The 26,672-nt window shown below is 43.7% G+C and overlaps 1 protein-coding gene across 1 annotated transcript; it reads left to right on the forward strand.

The window, feature by feature from the left end:
* LOC146185568 (uncharacterized) lies at positions 1-25,938 on the forward strand. Its single transcript, XM_084607857.1, has 6 exons — positions 1-64; positions 9,871-10,056; positions 11,727-11,962; positions 13,668-13,877; positions 23,359-23,667; positions 25,792-25,938. Exons 1-6 carry the CDS (start codon positions 1-3, stop codon positions 25,936-25,938), a joined length of 1,152 nt encoding a protein of 383 aa, XP_084463983.1.
* Positions 25,939-26,672: the final 734 nt, after the last annotated feature.

The following is a 26,672-nucleotide window of genomic DNA, read 5'->3' on the forward strand; positions in this document are numbered from 1 at the left end:
ATGGGAACAGTCTGGTGGCTTCCCCCGGAGTCGGCGACGCCCGCCTTTGCAGACACAGAACAGAGTGAGTAAGCAAACTCGAAATATTGCACCACACTATAAAGGTCAGGCCAGCTATGCACTGCGCATTTAATGACAGAAAAATAGCCCCTGTTTGAGGAGTAGAAACCATACAAATTTTTATATCTTTTCTTTTTTCGTTGGAACAGTGGTCAAGAAGAGATTGGGCACGAATCGCCAGCTTAAACTAGCTAAATGCACTATAACAAAACTTTTCTCCCACAATTTCGGTTTCCGTTTGAACAGCTATGTGACGGCTGGGATGTCATAGGCACGCTTTGATTATGTAAGTGATGAATAAAACATATATTCGTTATATATTCATTTTTTGTGATTTTATTGTTTGGGCTGGTTTGCGTAAGCATTTCTGAGAATTGAAATATAAAAAAAATGCAGTGGCCAACTGCACTTTTTGTACGTCTGCCGCGAGCTCAAAGCGTTGGTGACGTCAAGGCTATCTTTAGGTGGTTGAAAAAGAAAGAACACGAGAGAAAAATTTAATATTAAATAATTTACTCCTTTTTCGCGTAGTCTACGTGGCTAGTCATGTTCAGTAACGTGCGACGCATCATTACACAGAGAGAAACACCAGGCAAATATAGTGTGCTTCTTTAATCCCACATGTAATAATCCGTCATAATCAGTCATAATCAATTCCGATGTGTAATCTTAGTTTCCCTCACACCTGCGCTCTTTACATATAGCAGGTAGACAACTTGGCGTTCGCTTATCGGTCACCATCGTCATGCATGGGCCTCTACTGTTTTTTTTTTTTCACACTTTTAGTTACTTGTCGGTCACTACCTCGCACTGATGAATCGATGCAACCTAGCGTTTTAATAAGCAAGGTCTAATTAAGGTTGCAGTCAGAAACCCTGTCTGATGCCTGCAGGATAGTGTTTACAACGCCACTCCTTCGCTCCCGCACGCAAGGTCAGCGTCTGTAGTCAGACGCGCTCCCAGTAATCCAATGGTGCCACCTCTTCACACATACAGGACGTGCGAGAAAGCCCTTGATTCAAAACGTTTTTCAAACTAACCGGCTGAGAAACTGTTAGTGCCTCGCTGTGCAACATTTCTCGAAGGTATCAAGGCGAAAAATTCACAATATTAGACCACATCTCTCATTCATTAATTTGGGCAGCACCAATTCATTATGAGAAAAATTACGTCTGAGCGCCGTCCAGGTAAATATAACTTTAGACAGAAAGTACAGCCGGTCCTAAGTTAGATAGGATTGCTCAAGTCTCTGAATGTCCTTTTTATGTATGCACATTATGTGTGCTATGTTATGTAGCACAAAGTTATGGCGCTATGTTACGGTGCATAAGTTGTAAGTTGTAAGTGTTCTCAAGAGTTAACAAATAGCTTTAAATGGTTTCATTGACGAATGATCGTGGTAACGACTAGATCCATTAAATTGAAATGCTAAAAATATTATTTAGTCTCTGTAACTCAGCAAATTTTAGTTCAAGAGTGCTGAGGTGAAGAAACTAAAGACCTCACCGCTCCGTAATTAAGGGTCCCGCCGTTGTGGTGCGGCGGTTGGAGCGCTCAACTACTGTGCCCAACGATGCAGGATCCAATTTCGTTTCCGGCGGCTGCTTTTCGATGGAGACGAAAATCAAGCGCCCGCGTGCTGTACAAATCAGCGTATGTCAAAGAACCCCAGGTGGTCGAAATTTTCTGAGCCCTCCACTACGGCGTCTCTCATAGCCTGAGTCGTTTTGGAACGTTAAACACCCATACACCAAACCAACCAAACAGTTCAGAAATTCCCAAACGTTTTCTGCTTCAAGCAATTCATTTCAGTTACCCTTCTCCATCTGATAATTACTATTTTTAATTGATAACGGTTACGGATCAACTCCACACAGGTGATGCCCAAGGATGCGGAATCAAATCCCGGTCGCGGCGGCCGCTTTTAGATATAGGCGAAAAGCAAGGCGCCCGTGTGATAGGCGACGTCAGTGCGAGTTAAAGAACCTTAGGTGGTCGAAATTTCCGGAGCCCTCCACTACAGCGTCTCTCATAGCGTGCGTCGCTTTGGGACGTTAAACTTTATACATCGGGCATCTGTAGGTGACAGGAGCGAGATCTATGTATGAGCCATGGCTCCGAGATAGGGCATTAAGACACGGTTTTCGAAACCTGCCTGATCGTAGTAACAGTGCTCAATTACTGGACGATATGTATATGAACATTACGAATAGTACCGCATCCAGGATCTTTATCTTTCATACCGCAGTTATAGATCGCAGTATTAAGCTGTGAACTGTGGGAGCAGATCCTGTTTTGAGTTTGAAAGCCCTCATGTGATCATCAGAGCCGCGAAATAACTTTTCTTAAGCTTGTCTCTCGATTGGTCCATCATATCATGACGTCGCAGTCCACGCGTCCTGGCGCATTTAGGTGAGACATAGTTTTGACACGGCATCATTTCTCTAATCAGGTTAAACTGCAGCTAACTTCACAAGTCTAACCCAACATTAAAAGTTGTGCCTCCCATATGTCGAACGCGAAAAAAGAAACGAAGTCTTCAAAGGCGACCAGCTTCACAACCAGGAATTTGCCATCGGAAGCGATGTACGGAACTTCGTAGCTATCAGCTGCTTGCACAGAGCATTACACCCTTGCGCTCTGCATTGCACGTTGTCATCTACATCAACGTCTATCTGCGCTCATTCCCTATTCGATTTCGAATGTCCTCCTCGGTGTAACTACGCAAGAACACTGCCATTGTTTTCAAAATAGTTGCTAAAGAACTATGGCATGCGTGATAAAAACGCATGCGAATTACTCAAAACCTGTAAAACATCTTGCAAATATTGTCAATATCCGATTGGGACGTTCTGGACATGCATTCATAGCTCTCTCAGCGAGTCTTCGATTCAGCAGCCGTACATTTAGAATTTTGCTGCTTAACGATATGTTTCCTTTTTTTGTTGTGTATTGGGGTACGTCAACGAAGATGCATTAAAAAAAAAAACAAATGACCAAAGACTAATCTATACGATATTGAGACGCAGCGTTGCTATACAGAACGATATGTCAATGATTTCGCCTGCAGTGCACTTCAAATTCACGGTCTGCACAACTAATCGTCGCCAGCTGTCATTCAAAATTGACATTTGTTCTTTTTCTCCCTATATTAGACGTTGTGACCTGTCTGGAAAGGGAAAAATACTTCAATTTACTCTAATTTGCTACCACAAACGTTGCACCACAGGACCTGCGCCGATTGCGCTAGTCATGTAACGAAAGGCGCCCTGCTCCAGCGTTTGCAACAAACTACGGAAAGTCGGGATGCCGTTCCAGGTTGCAACTAATGACCAAGGTTCGGCTGGCACCATTGGTAATTGTTGTCTTGAGATGACAAAGAAGTAACCTTCACTTGTATAATGCAAAAATGTTCGGATCGGTAGTATGCGAACAGAATGCAGAAATCGTGCGCCTGTCCCTTCTCTCAGTAGATATGCTGTTCGTTCAGTATACTGTATAGATATTTTCCACAGAAGCATATAAATGTGCTTTCCACATGCAGTGTGCGAGCGGGCTCAAATACGCACACAATACCTGCCATCGTGTAAATATTTTGTGCCCAAACACACTCCTCTTTATGTTGGCTAAATTAGAATACAGTCCTTACACAGCGTGAATTTAGATAAGCTACAGCCGCCCGCACACTTACCACGAACTATCGATAGCGAGGGTTGTACTGACGAGAGCACCATGAAGCGCTAGACACCGGATGCAATTCCATGCATGCTTTCTATGTTTCCAGTGGCTGCCGTTAGTTGCGGCCTAGTTCGACTTGACTTGTTTTTCACTATGCGTGGTAACCACATAGGCAACGCACTAATTAAGCGGGGATTTTGCGCGTTTTGCTCGCTGTCGACGCCTTTCCGCGCCCTGGCAACAGGTTCCAGGTTTTTCTCGCGGCTAGACGGCTCCTTTACGAGCACGATGTCTACGCGGTGGTCTACGCAAGTCACTTGAGAGTAGCGCTTGTCTCGTTCATCCACTGACTTTTGCCTTATATGCTGCACTACAAGCATTGTAGAAAAGCGATAGGGCACATATCAATCAAACCGTAGTCACACGGAAATGCCCACCAGCTTTTGACAACCGATGCAAGCATATATACCGAGAGCATGGTCCATAGCATCTGGCGGTCAACGCTTCGCGGCGTTCGCGTCAGACCAAGCCACGCTGCCGATCGTTCGTATTAACTCTGCGGGCGGCTGTAAATAACGGAGTAAGAACGCGAATATGTCGGCACAGACCTGCCTGGTGGGGAGGAAAAGTAGAGAGATAAGATTGCAATACTCCGACTAAAATCTCATTCGAGCAGTAGGAGCTACAAATATAACTCGAGTTTTTGTTTCAGCTTTTATGATTGCGGAATGTGCTATAAGCATATAATTACGGTATTAAAGGGTGCGAATTAAATTATTTCAAAGCTTTTTTGCTCTATTTATTAGTCATCTTGGCGTATTTCAACTAACCATGGAGAAGGAAAATTGATTTTTAAAGCTATAGATGCAATCAGCCATTCTTCTTTTGCATGATCCCATTTTATAGTGCAATCATTATTACACTAGCAGTTCCACGTATTACTGACTATATCTTGCACTTCTTTTAAAGGCTATACGTACACGGATACAATTTTGGCTGGTAAGTCGACCCTTTTCTTTGTCCAAAAAATAAAGGCAAAATATGCGTGAAGGAACCGCTTATGTCCTTCTATCTCGGATTTTACTTTTTTCATAAGAACTCTGCTCGTTAGGAATAGTTCTCTTATAAAAGCGTCTTCGCATTTTCGATTGGTACAATAAAAATTAAACGTATCCCAATCACAAAGAATTTGCCTTGCTTACACTCATATAGGCATCGAAATTATGTCAGAAAAAGTTTGATCACATCGGTAATGAAAAATATAGGTCGGAGTCGACACGGCTGTTAAACATACCAGTGGATTTTTTTAATTCAAAGCGTACCTTACAGTTTTGCTTGCACGCGATATCGTCTGCTGATCAGTAGTGGTCGCAAATATACCGGGTATAATAGCAGCAATAAATGGAAGGATGCCCATAGTGCTACTCAAAGCGGATGTTCCTCAAGAAAATCTTTGCCTAATTCTTTTGTCAGTGCGTGCCCAACAACGCAGTCGACAAGACATCGTGATGCCCACGCTTTCTGGTGGAACAAAATTTGTTAACTGCTGTAACAACTTTTTTTTTTTGCTTTTTTTACAACAGATCAAAAGAACAAGTAAGTATTCTCTGAATTATCTTATTTCACGAAGAATAGGTCAACATACTTGAAAACCTGCGCAAATAGAGATGCAATGCGTATAAGATTTTAGATGTTGATGTGCGTGCGTACAGAGTGGTCGTCCACTGTTAGGGTGAAAACGCAAGAACGTAGACGCTCTCTTCGGAGCGCTTTTGCGTCCGAACCGACTGCGCATCCAAAGAAAATGATAGCCCATAAGAAGCACCACCTCCCAGTCTCTCTTTTCTTGCGACACTCTGTTTCAACACACTGCCGTGTCAGACGCTACAGAGCTTCGAATATAGCGACGACCTCCTCAAGTGTTAGCCCAAAGAGTGGACGACCGTGTACATATATGTATAAAAATGTAAATATTTTAAAGTGTCGCTTTTAATAGATTGCCAGATGATTTTGCAGCAGCAGCGTCAAAGTGATGTTGTCAGCAGATAGTTAATCCCGTGCCTCGAAGTGTTGCCTGCCACTGCTTTCGTGCCGGAGAGGGCGGCAATTTAGGCACGACGCAAATAACAAAATTAACACCTAATTATGTCACGTGTTGACAAGGCGACATAATTAAAGTGTTGATGCATCTACTTGGAGCTTTTCATCCTTACATAGTTGTGTTATCGTATCCCCGCATGTCTCTCTGCATACAGCCAGACATCTTTCCCCCTAAACTGTCAGAAGCGAAGACACGGAATCCATGAAGATCAATCGAACGTATCGATAGCTGTCACCCTCTACGTGGCTGCGTCACTTCCGTCTAGGCGATGACTGAATTTTGTCATCGACGCCACATTTTTCACGACGACCCTTCTGATGTTAACGCAATAAAACGCGGCACAAAACAAAATTAGGGAACACCTAAGCCCACCTAAAGGCTATGAAGTGATAGCGGCCAGTAGTCTTATCGGATTGAACACATATTAATTTGTTTAGAATAAGGACATATAACAATATGTGAAAGGCAACACAACATAGACATGAGCCAAATCTATTTCCAAGCCTTGCAGGTGTGTCTGGCATCGCTTAATCGGTAGCGTGGTTGTTTGGCAGCGTAAGGGTTTTGTGTTCGAATATAGCATAAAACATAGCTGTTCGGTAGGCGAAATTAAGTTATTCATAAAGTTAACTCTTTGGAGACATCGGACGACCTTTAATTCGCGTTATACAGGCTGTCTTTTAATCCCTTTCATTCCATTCTTGACGTCACTTGTAACGCGAGGCTCATGGCGTGATTGCAATTTCTTCGCGAGGCCATATGTCTATAACTTCATAACAGTGCAAATAAATCACGATATCCGTGCTCACTTTCCTGGGGACTGTTCGCTCATGCCACCGATGACGCTGGGCCTTCTGCAATGTGGGCATCTTACGTTATCCCATATACATCCGATCAGTTCCTCTGATGCGCTGAGTGGTGTAGACGCAGTTTCTAAACTCGCTTGTCGTGCAGACTGCCAACGAAGGCGAATCTATAATGCCTGCGATTTCCTACGTGAGAATCGTTGCTTGCATTTTGATAACTCTGCCTCTGACTCGAAATAAAAGCGCGCACGACGCGCCCATTCAACCGAGATCCCCTATTTCAGCCAGGCATCAGCTTACCTAGATATAACATGCTACCACTGCTGGTGCACACTAAAAAGAGCTCCCGACCCGCCTAAAGATGCCCCCAATCGACGTGAATACAACTCTTATTTGACGCGAAATCAAAGCAAGTAGATTTCGACTATGCGACCGAACCCAACACCCTCTATTTCCGGTAATGTCTTAATATCGCTATGCAACTCAGGCCCTGCAAACCTAAGAAACCATGTTTGTCTAAAGCCCATGTCTGTTCTGCTATGTGATATTTGCAAATTAAACTTTCTGCGTGCATAACCTCGGAGATAAAAGTTTGCGCATGTAGCTTAGCCATTTCTCTTCAGCCTGTGGCACTGAACGTTAAATTGTTTTAAAAGGAATGGTCGCCTTATTCGCGTTGCCGCTATTAATCATCACGTGAATCTTGCATCATCTGGAAGTAGAAACTTTATTCTGCGCATTTACAATTTGTTCATTTCAGTTACTGCCGTAAATATATTGATAGAAACGTGTGTAGCATGTAGGCGCATTTACCTCTCTGCTTGGTTATAATTAAGGGCATTAAAGGCTATTTACCTCCTTCCTCATTTTTACTTCCATCTCAGAACTAAACCTTAAGGTTTGAAATGAATGAATTACAAATCCAGAAATTGTAGTTTGAACGAAAATTCGGCCACGAAGATGCGTCACAATAAGCACGGGGAAGCAGTTGAGGCAGAATCATAAATGTTTGAAAGCGAAAAGCTGTTTGTAATCTGTTTCAGGAACATATCCTTCATGTCCTACTTGTTGCTACGTACTATCAGGGCGTCTATTTCCTCTTTGTTACTTTGCATTGAGAACTTTCTCGCAGAGTGTTTATTGTATGCTCCGTTTCTTCACGGACTCCTAAATCAAAAATACCTTCTTTCTCACGCAGGTCTTTTCAAATGGAATATTTGACACTAGTGTGCATTACTTTGATACTGGTAATCCTAATGGCCTTCTGCGTTGCCTTCATAATGTGTAAGTAGCCACTCGTTTAGCCGCAGCTTTCACCTTTTCTAGCTATCATGAAGAGCTCGGGTAAAGCACGTTTTTTGTTTCCGAGTGTGTACTAGGAAATATCATGTCGCAGAAGGCTGCTGACTAGCATGTCTATTGAACAACCTTAGATACCTGTACACAAACGCCTCTATGTGTTTGAAATTTTCTGTTATCAAGTTCATTGTGCTAAAGGTGAATTATGTCATGGAAAATCACCATAGTTCGCATTGGCGATATATTTTGCTGTGTTATAATTAAATTTTAAGTTCTTAAACCCCGAGTGACCCTTGAATCTAAAGAGCTCAGCTAACCAGGAGGCATGAGCGTAAGGGGATCAACAGTATATTTGGAGTAGCAAGGAAGTAACAGATAAAAAAATGAAGCTGCGACGGGCTCAGTATTCGACTCAAAACTAGACATATATATGTGCTTCCTGCAGAAAGCCTTCTTGTATCAACATGACGCCCTTAAAATTCAGATCCACGCTTTGTCTTGCGATACCTCCAACTCGATTTCTTTTCTCAGCAATAAAATCTAATCGGTCAACCCGTTTCATTTTTACAGACTATCAAGAAGAATCGATTGGTAAGTCACGTGCGCGCGTGCGCACTTTTCACTCAGCTTATTACTAGGCTTCCTGGAATGTTTTGTTAGGTATGTAAAGTTCAGAGATAAGTACGAGAACGCTTCGCACTCAACGGCTGCGGCGTCTTCACCTGCAAACCACGGAGGACCCCTGCTGGACGGAACTAAAGAAGGGATAACAAAGCGTGTGCACACAGGCTTATTACCTTCGCGTATAATACACAGTGTGGGCCGGCTAGCTTCAGCACTTCAATGAGGTAATCCTTGCAAGGAAAATGTACAAATTAAATGCTTTTATCTTAGTGGCTGGAGTATGGGTGCGGTGTTTGCACTTACCGAGAAAGGCGGCAAGGGGTTTTCCCGCGTGCTGCGCATTCGTCGTGTAAAGCTACTCCTTACCATCTGACGCGGGAGGCGACGAGCGTGTACGGTGTTTGCGTGTATGGTGTTTTTTGTGATTTTGTACAGACACTCATGCTGAATTTAACTTATTTTAAATGTGGATAGGATTTGAGCGTCTTACAAGCTAGTAATTTTACTGCGTGTGCAAGCAACTGTGAGTATGCTGGATGAAGAACTGGTGCCCTTCTTAGTTCTTTTTTTAAAGCCACAGCAACCACTTAAACGGGGTGCTAACTTATTATTCAATAGCTGTATTATCCAACTTAGAACAAAATGCAGTTCGGCAAATGATATCGAAAGTTGGTCTCGGCAAATTCTTTTTCATGCATAAATTACCGTAATTAGTTGTTATGAAAGCATGATTGCTAATTAAAATAAGATAGCAATCTTAGTTGCCCACAACCTATGTCAAATATGAAGCACTTGCGCAGAAAGAGCCGTAGCGTCACGCAGTTGAGTACTTCACGTAGTACACCTCAGCCCGAGGGGAACAGAGAAGAAAAGAGCGGCCCGAATAGCCTCCCTAATTTACCTTCTGTGAGTTTCAAAGCACATTTCTCGTAGAGTTAAGGAAGAGGCTGAGAACGTGTAATGTACTGGTCCACCCTGCAATATGTATCAAATTATTGTAAAGGGCACTAAAAAGTCGCAGCGTTCATTGTTTCATCCTGATATTAAGGTGAGATTTAAAGAAAAGGCTGCTTGACACACTTATAGTGCATCGCAAAAATTCTATGATAAAACAAAAACGAACTTCTTATGCGAAGAAAACGTCAGTGCTACCTGAGCGCTCTGTCTTTTTATCACATCCGAACGGTATTCAAAATTTCTGTGCATAACGTTCAAACAAAAACCTTCAGAAAGTGTGCTTTGATGCATTGTTCTTTGCGAAATAAGCTGAAACATTCTGCGGTGTCATTTGTCTTGTTTCAGGTGGTGATGACAGCTCTGAATCAAATGTTATTACTGACCTATCCGTCCCCTCAGGGACCGCAGCGTCCACGTTAACTCCAATCCTTGTTTCTTTGGACAAAGAGACTTCGACGCCTTCAGTAGTTGCTTCTATGGAGGAAAGCACCTTGACACCATGGATACCAACCACCGATTCTACTCAGCCCAGTAAGTGAAGTCATAGTGCAGAAAAGAAGACATAGAAGTAGATATGAAACTTAAGATACTTATCGCTGATATCCGCGCCTTAATAGTGCAAGGCTTGGTAGGATAAACAGTAAAATTGTAAACGCTTGGGGCCATAAAAATGCAGGGCAAGGAAATGGCGGAGATATACAGACGCCAATGCTAACCCACAAAAATGAAGTAATTCAACCCAAAAAGCAACAACTTAAAACCTCAGGGAAGCAGTTTTCGTGTAACACGCATAAAAATAAATGAAACGCATAATTTAAAGGATTGTCTTCGTCAAGGTCAAGTTCATTCTCTATCTCTCTTGAGTGCTTCGCCGAGCGCAATTCTCTGAGTTTGGAGCTTCCCTTGTCAATGATGACAAGGTAAGAGAACGTATTTTTTATACATATACCTTTGCCGTTTCTTAGTCCGTTCTTTTCGACTCTTTCATTGTTTCCTGCTCTAAGTTGCGTAAACTCTCCTACTCCTTCTGCGACATCGTTTACTGACAGTGGTATCAAGGACGATGTCTTAAAAGTACCTTTCATAAATAAAATGTAAATACGATTGCGGATTCCAAACCGCAGGTAACGTCAAAACAATGTTCTCTGTTTTTCTTGCAATTTTAATCAGTTTTATACTTTCACCATTTCGCTTGTCTTCACCTTCCATTGAACATAGAGCCCCTCTATGGCTAAGCTAAGTAAGTATATTGAAGCTGATATTCGAACTAACAAGTAGCAAAAAACTACACTACAGTCCTGCAACAGCTTCTAAGTACTTTTAAGCAGCTGAGCTGGGCGACCTTCGCGAGTGACTAGTCGAATTAGGTGTCGAGGTAACAGCTCAGTTGGACAAAGTAACAAGCATTTGAGGTGCAAAAACACCAATCCTAAGGACTATATGCTTCTCATGACAAAATAGAAGCATATATGTTTTGCTGCGAATGTACGTGTATGAATAGTATTTCGAGAAATGCGATTTTTGCTAGCTCGTATTCTTGAAATTGCAAAAGCACTATGCCTTATAAATTAGGCTGAGGTACGCATCCAATGTTGTATTTAACGTGCGAAGGCTTTGCGTTGATTGTGAAAAACTGTGTAGAGTGCTGGTACAGATCTGTTTCAAAAGTTTGGAGTTCTGTATTGGGCACCACCATAGCCCCTGAATTATGGGGGTGCTGGTAATATATACCGAATTCGGGTAGAGACATTTAAAACAACTGCCTGGAGGCGTTCGCTTTCGGGCCACCTGATAAGCTTGAAAAAGTAACACAACACATTAAGGGGCAAAAACTACAAACCGTCTTCCGCTTCAAAGGATTAGGACGAACTTAGTGAAGTATTCCTGTAGCCCGTACTCATAAGGCGCCACAGCCTGAAACACTGTCAACCGAACATGCGAAAAGGGGCTTACACACATTACTTTTCTCTCCCTCTCGTTTGATTTGCACCCTAAAATGATTCGATTCAGACATTTTAAGACTATACCCCAAAATTTATTGACCTATCCTTACTCAGGTTATTTTGACGACAGCCCCCCCCCCCCCCCCCCCCCCCCCCCACACCCTCTCAAACCGAAAGCTTTTGTATACAGAACTAGGTATGTTCCAAGGATATTTTCTTCTAGTGTCTCCGGTTCACGCTTTTACGGCCTGTCTGCAGGCTCGACGATGACAACGATGACAACGATGACAACGATGACAACGATGACAACGAGGACGAGGACAACGAGGACAACAAAGCCTAGGACGATAATCTGCACAGTGAGCGAGACTTTGCGTACCGAGGATTCCATCACGGAAGGAATATGCGACTACGCTGTGTACTCTGACCTGGCAGTGGTACGTGGCGATCTGAAACCAGTGCACGGCAAGCACGCTTGGGAAGTTTTCAAAAGGGTGAGCCTCTGCTTTCTTTCGGCGCCAAGAAGCGCTACCCGTTAGGCAGCATGCATTCTAACAGAAGCTGAAACCGAAACGTGCGGCGACTGAAGGCACAAAATGTTCCTCGGATCGCTCGGTAGCGCTACCCCCGGAGCTAGCACGTCCTATTATTTCAATTGCATGTTGGCGGGTGGGACCTGAGGTAGAGGGCGTGTTTTCAAATGATGAAAGGATTTCCAAAAATACTGAATAGAGAAAATAAAGGGCTAGATTTCGATACAAATTGGAGGAATAGCGAGAAAAAAGGAATATTTCACAAACATTAATTGATAATGATTAAGCATATTTAAAAGGATGGACTAAATATAACCAGATTTTAAAAGAAGCTACGGATACAGTTAAAAATAAGCTTCATCATGCAGAGCTAACCAGTTACCTTTGCTGATACGTACCGCCCAAAACAAAGAAGGAGGCACAGACACAATAATTTGTGTTTGCTGTCCTAGACTATGTTCCGCATCGCAAGGTATGAAAACCTAACTCCGCAACACGTTTGGCTTGTAAGCCATCGACAATATACCTTCAGAAACTAGCTGATGCAGTCTTTCATTTCACCCATCGCACCTCCGATGCCACGACCACCTTCCATAATTCCAGACTGTATGAACTAATTCGATAGTATTTGCTATAATAGCACCACATTCGTCGAAACATCAAAGCCGCACTGTTCCACGCTGCTTGTAGAAAGCGAAGATTTCGCAGAAAAGAAAATTACAGTGGTGCACCTTAAATCGGCTTACGTGCAGAAACTGAATACATTGAGAGTTCCGCGCCTATTTTCGCTATAGGTTCTGCATTTCGTTGCTTAGTACCATAACTAATTGGCGCTTCTAACGGTCATATTGGTACAAACATACATTTTGTGCTAGACAATTGAGCTCGCCATACTCAGATTAAGTCAGACACCAGTTTTGGTATAATGCAGATCAAGTGGAATATCGGGAGTTCAGGGTGCTAAATGTTCTAGGTACTCTGCCTGAATTTAAATGTCACGTTTGAATTTGAACGGTCATCGCAAATGAGGCCAGATGTTAGATTCGGTCAAATTTAGCGGAGTTGAATTTTGGGGATGGCCCACCTGAATTTCATGTCACCACTTAGTTCCACACTAGAATGATATTAGACACGAACGGCGGCGAAAATCGGACGAACTCAAACTTCGGGGGTTCAGAAGGCCAAATTGTCGGGGTGACCCTCCGAAATTTTGCAAATCGCAACTCAGATTTCCACACTAAAATTTGGTCAAATTCTGCCGACGTCAAATGATGCGAATGCAGTGGCCAAATTTTGGGGAAGTCACATTCAAATTTAGACGTCACCACCGAGTTGGTCATACTGGAATAAGATCGGATGCCAAATTTGATGGTATTAAAACAATTCCCTTGCTATTGATTATTGACAGTTCGCGAGGACAGGATCTGTTCACACTGGCGACACACCCTGTGGACGCGCTCTGCTCACCTCACTCCTGAGCCAAGAATGGCTTTTACCTTAATAAACGGGGTTTCTCGTTTTTTGGCGGAGAATGTCAGGCCCGCTAAGGGCACAGCATTCTTCTGTGGTTCCGGCTTAAAAACGTATTATCCGACCTTCTGCAACTGTCAGCAGACAGCTTATCCTTGCATGCAACCGGATTCTTTGGTTATTTTTCTCACCGCAGGCAGTGGCCAGTTCCCAGAAAACGATAGGCGGCGTGAGCTTCTCCTCCCATCTCGCCACCGTACGCCAAGGGACGCTGCACAAGCTTCTCAGTGTGGATGCGGCCAAGTTGCAGGAGCTCATCGTCACTCGGAAGATGCTTGCTCTGGGCACGCTGGGGCTGAGTCGCGACTCAGCAGCCATCGTGCATTTACTTACGAAGTTCTTCGAGGTGATGCTTCTCATGATACTCCTTTTTTTTTTTTTAACTCAAGTAATTTGTTCTTTCGTTCACATGCTCATACAGAAATCACTTCCTGCGTTCTTACTTAATATTCTGGAAATTTGCCCCGCCGGGGTGGTGCAGTGATAAGGGCAGTCAACTACTGTTCCCAGGGATGCTGAATCGAATCACAGCCTCGGCGGCCGCTTTTCGATAGAGGCGAAAAGCAAGGCGCCCGTATGCTCTACGATGTCATTGCACGTTAAAGAACCCCAAATGTTCGAAACTTTCAGAGTCCTCCACTACGGCGTTTATCATAGATTGAGTCGCTTTGAGAAATTTACACCCCGCAAAAGAAACCAACCATTATTAAAGCACACGCTTGCTTGTCATCAGTAATTAGATATTTTTTAAAATTTCAAAAGGGGGAATTGTTTTTTTTTTTTTTACTTAAGAGACAGCACAAAAGGTGCCGAAGTGTTTTGTCCAATCAGGCGCAGTGACTCTCATGGGTAAGGTAGAGAAACCTGGCTCCCGGCATTAAGAAATCACTTTTCTGAATTATTTCAGACAAGTATTCTGTGCGGAATAGAATTCTGGCCGAATAGCCCCGCCAAGCTTGTTCTTCAGCAATCGTTTTGTTCTTTTCGTCGTTTCATTTAAAAATGTGTAGAGCAGAATTAGGTCCGAGTATGGAATTTATTTAACCCTAGCGCTCTTCTCTTTTAATTTCACCCGTGCGGTAGTGCCATGCACCTTGACAAATTGTTACTTTCTTACAGTATTTTTAACAACCTGCTGGTAGCCGTCATCGTTATATTGTTTTCATATCAGACACACTTACCAAGGCATGCACTATAGGCTGCTACTTGAGAAACTCAAGACATACATCATATTCAAGCCGCACCCGCTCACTTTCCATCAATGACGAGTCCGGCAGGCCAGTGGAGAATACAATTGTGACTGCTTGTCTCACATGTGATTCAACGTTTCAGCAACGCGTATGCTATTTTTACGTTTTCATCTGAAGTCACGACCATGATTCTCGTATCACAGGATGAAATGGATCCCAAACGTACTGCGGTTTCCGAGACTACTTAGATCCATTGTTACTTTACATCCGGCTGCAGCATTAGCAGCGCAGCAGTACCAGAGTCAGAGTACTGCAAGTTATATATCCTGCTTTTCTGAACGCAGTATCTGCGAGCCACCCTAAACGACAGGCCAGGCTCGATCACTTTCCTCGGTGCGTGGATCATCACCACATCCGACGCTCAGGCTTTCGTGAGAGGCCTAAGCCAGCTCATGTAAGTTTCGTGATCTTTTATCGACATTTGCACACTTTCTGCGGGCCATGAAACACATGTAGAGCTTACTGTTCTGGCTGGCATCGTCCTACCAATGCGTAGCTTCCTGAATATATTTGAATTTTAAAATATTCCTACCCTCGAATTCAGGAGTGAGAAATAAGTGACTGGGTCATTGTGTTTACTAACACACGACAGTACTTCCCGTATAAGAAAAATATGTGTTTTGTACATGCTATGAATCAACTGTTAAGGTCTGGAGTCATCACAGGTTCTAAATTTGTCCACTACCATAGCGGCATTTATCATAATTGAACTGGAACGTTTATCCGTGTGGGTGTATTTACTTTTTTATTCACTTGGTTCTGCTTATGTCTACGTAGGAGTGCATCCAGTATGGTCAATAACTATTCGAGTAATAGTCTGTGCTTCTTGGGTATCTCTTCCGATTCTGTCTCGCACCTGCATAGGTTCGTTCTCGTTTAATATACACCACCTGATATCTAATAATACAGGTTCTGTCCTAAAAATAATGAGACGAGTTGTGGTGTTGGGCGCGTAAGAGCGAACTGGAATATCGGTTTCAGGGGATGGTTCGTGGACCCTTCGATTCCCAATATGATGAGTTTAGCTGACTTCGAATTGGTGAAGTGCGTGGACAGGCTTGATTCTGCACCCATGTTTTTGAGCGGCGACGATGAAACTGGAGCGAACGCGGAAACAGTGGTAGGCGATGGAGTTTTGTAATAATCTGGTGAACTCGCCTGATGGAGCCACTCGTCATGATCAAGACAATGATGCGGTGTGCTGTCTCTGACTGAAAATGGCACAGAGCATTTACTCCCATCTCCGGCCCACCAACAGTTCGGGCCCCTGTTGACATCGGCCACTGACGCCGATGATGATTGTGATTTTAGTGTAGTGAAAAGTGACCTATTTTTACGTGTACTCATGATTGTAGAATCTATAATTTTTTTTTGCAGTTATAAGGATATTTAACGCCGATTAGATTTCTGCAAAACACGCACACAACCATTATCGGCGTCCTTAGCTGTTGTCAAGGGGAGTCCGGACCGTTGCTGGGCTGGACGTCTTACGGCTGTCTAAATATTTTGTCCCATTTGAACTGTTGCTTAGCCCATTGCATTAGTACCTCGATCATGAAGAGTGCTTAAGTAAGCGACTTTCCAAGTAAACTTCAATGCTTTTCACTGTTGCGACGTTCGCTTCAGTTTCCTCGGCGCAGCTAATAAACAGGGTTAAGCCCGTCCAATGGTTTCGCCTCTTCGGAGCCAAGTGATCTTACCACGTTGTCTAGCTGCAGGGAGAATCACCATATGCACATCGAGATACGAGTAGTCTCTTTACTTTCAGAGCGGACCCTGTAAGCTCTGATGCTAGGCGACCGATGAGAGTTTTGACGGGCTGTCTCAAAACTGTACATATCGCCGTGCTTCGCCTAGTAGATGAAATATATATCCTTTTAGAATTTCGCATCGACTGCAACCTGAGTTGTTTTGACCACAGGTAGGGTTGAGGCTAGCGAATAAGGAACAGAAGAGGTCGCGATGTGCTCGTCAGGAGTTTGTACGTGGGAATGCTCAGGCTAGTACACAGCACAAAGCGCGTGTTGAAGTTATGACCAACGTTCTGCACATGACAAAAGAATGACAAGGTGGCAATGTTTAGCCTCGTAAAAGCCGCTCCAGGCAAGGGCAGTTAAGAAGAATCTGTGAACTCAATTCGAGTTGCTGGAACCTTCCCCACGTACGGCTTTCAGGAACTCCCACCTTCTGCGCATAGCACTCGACACCTTCCAGAAGCTGAAATATGATTTGCTCGTTAGCTTGTTGCTTTCGATATGTATACACACAGCACAAAACTTGGGCCCAATATTCGTACTGCTGGCCTTGTCCACCCTACATCGGGCCAGTGCATCGCAACAAAATCTATTATACGAGCGAAAGCTCGTGCCGCGAGGGTAGTGGCCCAGGGTAGTGGTGGCCATCCTGGCTATGACATCCTACTGAAAGCCGCCATCTTAGATTTGAGAAACAAACTATGACGCCATCTCGTCCCCTCACGTTATAATCACGTGATGCCTCTTCAATCCGCCATATTTGACCGTGACATCATTATTGGCACCCTAATTTGGCCGCAATGTTTGATTGGAGATTCCGAAACAATGCCGCCATCTGTGATTATAACGTCATAATCATGTGGTTTCACTTCTATCCACCATATTGTATTGTAATATCAACCTTGGCAGCCAAATTTGGCTGCCATATTAGATTATAGCGCAATAGTCATGTGGCCACCTAAGAAGGCCGCCATATTGGAATAGTTATTTACGCCATCAATTACCATTATTGGCCGACATTTTGGCTTTATTTAGTGACGGCACCAATCAATCACCATTTGGGTTGCTATTGATTGAATATGGGGGCTGACATCTCAGATTTATTGTGACGCCATCAATTGGCGGCCATCTAAGATATATTAGTGATGTCAACAATCAATCGATCAATCAGCAATTTGGCTGATATATCGATTTATTATGGGCGCAGCTATCTTGAATTCTTCGGAATTAGAACATTAGGACTCGGACTATACCTAGTGCCGTTGCCCAGTGTAGGGCGAAAGCCTCCTTTATATTCCCCCAGCTAATATGCTACAGGGCCATGCACTTGACGCATGTATACTTCTTAACATATTTCAATTTTTTTACCGACAATTCCTACGGTTTTCTTTTTGGAATGCAGTTTTTTACAATTTGCAACCATTGGGTTTCCTGTTTTCGCATTACCATTTATTAACGCGAAAGATTACTTCGCTATGTTCACAGATATCTGTCCGCAGACCCTGTCCGCAGACCGCGTTGGCAAAATCGTGTCCGCAGCAGTTAATGTTGCTGCAGAAAAAAATAATTACACCAATAAGTTTATTAGGTAATTTATTACAGGCAAAAATGTAAAAGTTGTCCGCAGCAGTTGTGAGTAATTGAGAAGTGGTAGAGGTTGATGAGTGATGCCAATCAATAGACGATGACATAATGTTGCGCCCGAAATAATAATGAGGCCGAAACCTTAATGAGGTAAATAAATAGAGGCAAGAAATGAAACAATAAAGGCCAAAATGGTCTCATTAAAGAATCACTTGGCGCCACATTTGAGTGTATCAAATACTAAAGTATTTAATTAAGGCAGTCAATTAGGGTGACGTCAAGGATGTGACGTCACGCAACCGAAAGTAGAGCCCAAAAAGGGACATAGGAAGCGATTGGCGCGCAATTGAAACTACCAGAGACTAAAATGAATAAACAAGAAGTGAATTAATGTGACGTAGATAATGTAACGTCACGCAACCGGAAGTAGAGCCGGAAAAAGGGCATAGGAAGGGATTGGTAAGCAATTTGAAAGTACCAAAGACTAAAATGAATAAACAAGAATTGTGAATTAATGTGACTCGGAAGATGTAATGTCACGCAACCGGAAGTAGAGCCGAGAAAGGGAATAGGAAGGGATTGGCGCGTAATTTGAAAGTACCAAAGACTAAAATGGGTGAACAAGAAATGAATTAAGTAACTAGAAGCAACTGGAAGCCACCAGAAGCAACCAGCAGCAGCATCCGTGCTTTCGCATTACTCCAAAGCTGATTCTGCCATGCTCTTTAAATTTTGTTTGTTCATTTCGCCTAGAATCAACTCGTGTTTGAGTACCGTAACCAACTATGCACGCTTCCTACCTCCTAACGTTACTCCTACTATTTACCGTTCTATATCTCACTGCGTTCTCCTAATGTTTAGAACCTACGCTTTACGATTTACGCTTTCTATGAAAACCTTACCTTCTGCTGGGGGAATACTTTTATTAGTCGTTGTGTTTCTTCCTCAGGGACATCGACTTTGTAATAATACAGACTCACATAACAAGAACAGATCATAATGGGTCCTGTCGCGCCAGCTTGATAAGCCAAAGGAACGAAGACGGAGAAGTTCCGAATTTCGTAAGTACCGTATTAACTCACATATTTCACGCTAATTCCTAGAAGTCGAACATCTCCCGAATATCGAGGAGAGAAAAAAAAGGAAGTACAATAGAGTCGCACAGGTCAAACAGCGCTACAACCGAGCCGCTTGCATGTAATCATTGTGGCGGGTTCATCGCCTCATATTCCGAAGCTGCAGCGACGCCGTTAGAATCCACCCACCACGGAAGGCGTATTTGAGCACCGAGCGCAAATTAGACACTTCTCCGGAAGAATGTGCAACCGACCACAGGAGGTGTGAGCTCCATTATTTTGATCTTGTACCGTAAAATGAGGTTACTTTGTGACTGCAGGGGTTACTTTGTGACACGCGCTCGGTTTTCTGTATTTTACATCTCGCGCCACAACCAGGCGCCGCCGAAAAGCTACGAGCCACTTAACAAGCTCGCCTGATATGCCGTGCCACCTACCGGCAGCCGGCCGAAGTTCCCGCGCTCCGGAGCCATCCAGACGTCGACAGGTTGAATCGTGTTTTAGCGCCCATCTGGTGAAGCACCGTAAACTTTGTGTGCTCGACCCGTCCGCACGAGAAAACCAGCGAAAACAGCTATGTACTTCTGATTGCTAATATCTAGGCTAAAATAAACTGTCATATAAATTTAATCAAGTCATGTTTGTATAAGGTTGTAGAAAGGAAACTGAAATGTTGATACTTCGCGGGGTAACTTTGTGACACGCCAAAAAAGAAGCCAGCAGGACGGGAAAACCTACAACAGGAAAGAAGGGCAGCTCTTCCTCTGGCATCAGAGCTAGACGACCTAGGAAGAGGTCTTCTCTTGAGGACGATCGCGCAGAAGAAAGTAGTGACAGCGAATCGTCTTCAGATGGTCAGCATGGAGACAACAAAAAGTGGTCGGAAGGAGATACAAGTGATTCCGAGGTACTCTCCGCAAGTCTTGACAACCTATCGGAAACGGACACTCCTACCACTTCCGTGGTTCCAAATACTAGCAACGCCCCGAGGATCCGCGGTACTGTTTCCGGAGAAAGCACCTTCAAAGGGGATGACTTTGTCGTAATAAACTTGGAAGGACAACTTTTCCCGGGAAGAGTGACGGAATTCAAACCTGAGGGGTACATCGTCAGCACTATGGAGAGGACCAAAAAGAATTGGAGATGGCCGGACCGCGAAGACGCTATTTTGTACTCAAAAGAAATTTTGTGCACAATTGAATCCCCTAGGCCAGTAGGCAAGCGAGGCATCTTTGAAGTAAAAGATCTTGATTGAGGAGGTACATGTATTAATCGTTTGTAATACAATTCTAACGCTGCCGGAGCAGAAACCAATTGTAGACAATGCAAATAAACATTTGATGGGGTAACTTTATGTCAGCCCTTTTTTTTTTCAATCATATTCAGCGAAAAACAACGTTGTCACAATGTTGCCCCACACGGCGGGGCAACTTTGTGACAGCTCCTAACCAGAATATTGCCGTGTGTATTAAAGATGCGGATTTGTAGAACATACCGTCGTGTGAGGGAAGGCTTTAGCAGCGTTATGCCACTATTCATTCGTCTTTATGTTAATTGCTCAGCGAGAGAATGAAAACGTATGAAATCTGTCACAAAGCAACCCCTTTTTACGGTATCTTTGGCACCGCATCCTACGGCATCACCGCTGCTGATGCTGTACGATGTGGTTGTAGTAATTAACGGGTACGCGAAAGCCTTGGCTTTCTTAATGAAGGAGGAGTGGTGCCTCCACTACCTTGTGCACTACCTCGCGCATTTCGCGGTGACATAAGACATGGCGGGCACGCACTCAGTTTTTCGACACCTCCGCGCTCTGAGGAACATTTGCGAGCCTCTTGAAGATCAGGCGAAATTGCCCCTCGTCGATCAATTATTGCGTTCGAACGACATAGATGAGCTTTAAAAAAAAACAAAAAAAACGGCGTTTTCATAATTTGTGAAAAAACCTAATCAAGAACATAAATGTAGGGAATATCACAGTCTGCTTTTTTCACAAATCCTGAGACGACGCAAGAGTTTTTATGTTTGCGGATCCCCGAAGACCTGCGCTTCTGAATCAACAAATAACAGTGTTCGTATAGCTTTTAATGCGATAGCGTTAAATGCACGAGCATGGCGCTGCCAGATGTTAGCTGGCAGCTGACATGGACGCTTATGGGACGCTTATGGGACGTAGTTAAATTTTGTAGGAGGTGCAAACTCGCACTTCTCCTTTGTGATATAAGAGTACGCCCACCAGGAGCACAGCATTAACGATACCTCTACGCCATGGAGGCAACATATAAAGCGGGACTTTATATGTTGGGTAGTAGACTACGTGTACGCTATCGCTTCTAAGCCTTCAAGGCGAAGCTTAAGTGTCCCAAGTTTTGATGCTGCTAGTTTTAGTCAGTGGCAGAAATATATGTTCTGTTAAGGTGTCGACCAAACATCCTACAGCTGGAAAGGGCTCTACAATAGTGTCTGCTCAGAACAAAGCGTAGGCTGGGTTGAATTTTGTGTAGGAGAACAAAAAAGCTGTCTAGTTTCATGGAAATTTAGAATAAGTGTGAGATCGTTGCAGCTGTTTGAGTCAGCGTAAATTTTAGCATTTAAAATATCCCAGCCCGTGTTAAAAAGGCAGTCTACTGTGTTACAGCGACAGATGATCCCAACATCCACCTTATACCACCAAATATTGATGCGGTCTTTCGTTTTAAAACTCATTGTGAAACAGTAATCCCACACTGCCCACTTATATATGTTACGGGACCTGTTTAATGGAACCCAAGGCCCGTAGTACGCAAAATTTAATAAACGACTGACATATATTATACTAGAGTAGAAAACTGGGCAAGATTTATTTTGTTGTGGCCCCATAGGGATGTGGACAGATACGATGAAAGACAGACCAAGCACTTGGTCTGCCTTTCTCCGTATCTGTCCTCGTCCCCGTGGTGCCACAACAAGATAAACATATTATAAATATAATCAGTCCTTGGACAGCATAACCCCTTTAAAAGCTCGTTATTGTGTCGAGTTACGTGAACGCCTTTCTTACAGCTCTGCTATAAAAACTTAAGCTAGCTCCGTCTATCCTCTGACTTTCTTTGACAGAACTTTTCCTGGTATGTAAATGCCACACTTGGCCTTTCCCTGCAACTATTCTCAGAAAGAGCGAGCAAATCCGGATTCGAGCCTGTTAATATCCAAACTACAGTCAGATGCTACTTACGTTGCACCGCAGGCTACTTACATTTCAAACCAGCTGCGTAATAATGAATATCGAAGTCAGGTTTTCGCACTGTCCACATCATCAGTGTGTCCACACTGATGATTGGAGAGCTTAGTGTAAGCGCCTGTTTTGGCAGTTTAATGGATATGCGTGGTAGTAGGCCGGTAGCGTGTGGACAACCGGGCTATACCGGGTAAGTTCTTTTCTCCTAACAAGTTCTGAAAAGGGCAGAGTGTTAAGAAAAAAAAAAATTTACGCTTCCTTACGCTAAATTTGACATTTCATTGAGTAAGCGGAAGACGCATTCAATTATTCCCCCATTTAAATCATCATCATCATCATCATCATCATCATCATCATCATCGTCGTCGTCGTCGTCATCATCATCAGCCTGACTATACCCACTGCAGGGCGAAGGCCTCTCCCATATTTCTCCACTTAACCCGGTTCTGTGCTAGTTGCATCCACTTGACCCCTGCGAACTTCTTAATCTCATCCGCCCACCTAACTTTCTGCCGCCCCCTGCTACGCTTTCCTTCCCTTGGAATCCAGTTTGTTACCCTAAGCGACCATCGGTTATCCTCTCTTCGCACTACATGTCTTGCCCATGTCCATTTCTTCTTCTTAATTTCCACTAGAATATCGGTAACTTGAGTTATTTCACTGACCCACTGTGCACGCTTTCTATCTCTTAATGTTAGCACTACCATTTTTCGTTTCATAGCCCTCTGGGTTGTCCTCAACTTAAGTAGAACTCTCTTGGTTAGCCTCCACGTTTCAGCCCCATAGGTGAGTACAGGCAAGATGCAACTGTTGTATACTTTCCTTTTTAGCGATACCGGTAAGCTGCTAGTCATAATCTGCGAGTGCTTGCCAAATGCGCTCCATCCCAATCTTATTCTTTAAATACGGCGCTCTAGAGGGTAACGCATGTGCATTGATCATGCAGTCGGCAGCAAGGGAGGTGGTTACGGGACTGCGACAGCTCGGCAACAGCAGGCTTCGAGTGCTGTTCTCGTCAACCATGGCGGTAATGGTGTACGCCGGCGCAAAGGGAGGACCCAGCATCGATTTCTTCCCGAATGGCCGGGCGTGCGAGCGGTCCTTCGTGACTGACATTGACGCCGTGTGTCGGGAGACGCTGGGGGCTCAGCGCATCTTCTACGACTCTAATGACATGTCCTATTACGTCTCGATCTGCAAGGATCAGATCGGGTACATGTACGTCTACGAGAGAGATAATTCCCTCAGAGCTAAGGTGAGGCATGCGGCAGCATGTGACCACGCCGACTTGACATCAAAACGCTGTTTTTACAATATGCTTTTACAAGATTCTGTAAAACCATAACTGAAGGGGGGAACCTGTATTGTAATCATGAAAGCCAGCACCGATACCTCCAAGAGGAAATATACGCGTGAAGGCTACGGCATGAACTCAAGTTCGTTATTTAAACATATCAGACATATATACTGCCGCCAAATCATATGTAAATGATAACAAAGTTAAACTTATTGGTACCTGTTATCCTGGCTTGTGCGAGACGCATCAGCTCCTGGTTTCTGGCAGCACGTAAACCTGAGGTTCGGCGATGTGACCGGGGGATGTATTCTTATCAGTACTGTTGAATTCGCTTAGTATTCGCTTTAAATGTTTTTACGATCCAACAGGGCAATGCAAATGGAAATGTAATGACTCTTTACACAACCTCTTGAAAGGTAGCAAAATTTTATAAAATACGCCACTCGATCCATTATCTGGCCTTTTGGGATCCCGATATTTTAGAAACTGATAACGTTGTTAATATGATTGACTAGTAACCTGACCGCCAACAGTATAAAGCAAAATCAATCTTGATATCTCAAGAGGCTTTCTTTTTACAAATTACACACGGCTCTTCTGCAGCCCCGCTTTGACAGGACGTTCAAACTAAGATTTTCCACACAAAAATTAGAGTACGCAGTTTAGAAACATCGTTTGTGTAAACGGGTGACCGACCAAACTAGATGGACACAAACTGCGAGCGACACCATAATCGTAATATCATGAATAGAATAAAATGTATATATTTATTGCCTCCAGTTTAAATATATGTTTGTACTTGTAGACAGGTACTTTAGAATGCTATTCTATTTCATTACAATTTTATTAACTCTGTTCTGTCCTAAGATACGTCTATAGTTTCTGCCTAACACGTGCAATTGCGCATCTTAAATCGCGACAGTTGGGAAAAAGTTCCTCCGTAGGACCACGCAGTTGTCCGGCGTAGGCTTTACCTGACGAAAATGTGACAACTCCTCATCTTTGGTGAGCAGGATGGTCGGTTGGTTATTTTAAGATGTTTAATGTCTGATAGCGACTAAGGATACAAAAGGTTGACTCAGGTAGGATGGTATCGAAGCGCTTCAACGCACGCGAGGTCCAAAACAGCGCCAATTATGAACAGTCATTCTACCACCAATCTCTTGAACTTCTTTTGCGCTTCCCCGCCCGTGCAGTGATTGTTCAGTTTCACTAATCAAGCGCGACACATTATCAGTGTAAACTGACTTTCCACATTTCTGTCAACTCTAGAGCTATATGCAACAACTCCAACACAAAAGAGAGGTGCTTCATGCCAAATTTCCGGTGTCACGTGCATGGGTAGACAGTGCGTAGCTTAAAGTTTACGCACGCGCATACTTGAGGGCATACGTCTAGGCATTGGTGAAATGTATAATATATAATAATCATCGAATGCTTCTGGCTGCAAATTTACAACATAAATATACGTGTTAGTTGTGCGATTAAAACGCTGAATAAGTAATCTACAATAAATACCATGTTTATGATCATGTTGCTATCAGAGTTTGTGTCCGCCTGTCACATAATGCACATTTACACAGGTTTGAGTACGGCTCTTCGTGCGTTAAAAAGAAAATCACGGAAGTCTAATTTTGAACGCCATTTACATCGGCCGGTCTTTCCTTCTAGTTATCATGCATGAGGGGCCACACTCGAGCAGATTTTGCTTGAACGCATGCAAGGGGCGTTGGTGTTAGCAGGCGATAGTATTGCTGTGTAAAAAGGTTTTCGCCGCTCAAGTAAAGGAAGTTGGCATTTACATCATCCTCAGTCGGTATGTTGCTTAGGCTGTCGTAGCCGCTACAAAGTGAAGGTGTAAAAATGACGACCTCTAACGCCTCAGTGATTTCAGCAACTCGCGCATGGCAGCAATGGGAGATTTTCCGAAAGGGTTTATTTTTGTCCTACCTAATTCTGAATTTTATCAGGTTCGTACTCTCTCAACCTATCACTGGAGCGTTACAGCTAAGAGCTCGTTATAGGGTGTAACTACCCTTTACATGGATACTGGGGGCTCAAAAAGACATCCCCTGTTTGCAGGCGAAGGCTTATGGGAGCCTGACTGGCGGATGGGCCTTCTTCGACGTGCACCGCGACACCTACTCGCCGTGCAGCAGAGGCAAAGCTTATGACCGAGTCAAGCTTGGAGTCGCCTACATGCGGGAACCATGGCGGGCTCGGGCCTAAGACGCCTCTCGCGTTGCTACCAGAGTTGGCCCTATTTGCGATTTACACATTAAAGCTCACTGGGAAGCACCTGGCTGAATGATTCAAGTTGTGCAAGTGCGATAATCCACATATATAATGTAGTTTTGTACCTTTGTCCTCTACTGCATATGGTGATGATTTTTATCTAGCTTTTCTAAACTGGTCGCATTCAGAAAGCAGGCAAGTTTTCTCAGAATATCTGCTCATATATTTGTAGCCTCTCGTTTTGTATTAGTGCTAATTAGTACATCAGCTTATTTTGGTGGCCCGAAAATGCATTGAGACGCAGTGAACTTCTCAATCAAGTGCGAACTGCCTCAGTTCGAGCGTAAGCATAAATGTTACGAGTCCTGCGTCCAAAAAGACACTTCGCGGCGAACTGGACGCATAAGTAAACCTAGAAATGGTAATCAAGAATACAGAAAGGCGCATGCACAAAGCAAATCATTTTCCAGGCTAAGTCTGGCGCACTAATCATGTCTCTACTGCACAGCGCAGCCAGAGCAGGACACGCACCAACAGTTTTTCCTAACCGAGAACAGGTTGATTTCGGTATGCAAGGTAATCGCAGCCTGGACTTCTGCCGCGCGGCTTACGTCCTTTCGACGACGCTTTCATCCCCTGACCATGTCGACAGCCGTGTCATTCACTACCGCGTCGCTGTTTCACAATGGATTAGAATACGTGAAGGCGTGCAGAGTCGATTCGTTGGC

The sequence above is a fragment of the Amblyomma maculatum genome, chromosome 6 (genome assembly GCF_055883805.1).
Source record: "Amblyomma maculatum isolate TAMU_Amacu chromosome 6, ASM5588380v1, whole genome shotgun sequence".
NCBI lineage: Eukaryota > Metazoa > Arthropoda > Arachnida > Ixodida > Ixodidae > Amblyomma > Amblyomma maculatum.

What these genes read in the sequence shown, in the direction of transcription:
- LOC146185568 (XM_084607857.1), top strand. Translation starts at nt 1, where the DNA reads ATGGGAACAGTCTGGTGGCTTCCCCCGGAGTCGGCGACGCCCGCCTTT. An exon ending in CTTTGCAGACACAGAACAGA is followed by an intron (nt 65 to 9,870) that starts GTGAGTAAGCAA and finishes GTCTTGTTTCAG; the next exon opens with GTGGTGATGACAGCTCTGAA. An exon ending in TACTTACGAAGTTCTTCGAG is followed by an intron (nt 13,878 to 23,358) that starts GTGATGCTTCTC and finishes TTGATCATGCAG; the next exon opens with TCGGCAGCAAGGGAGGTGGT.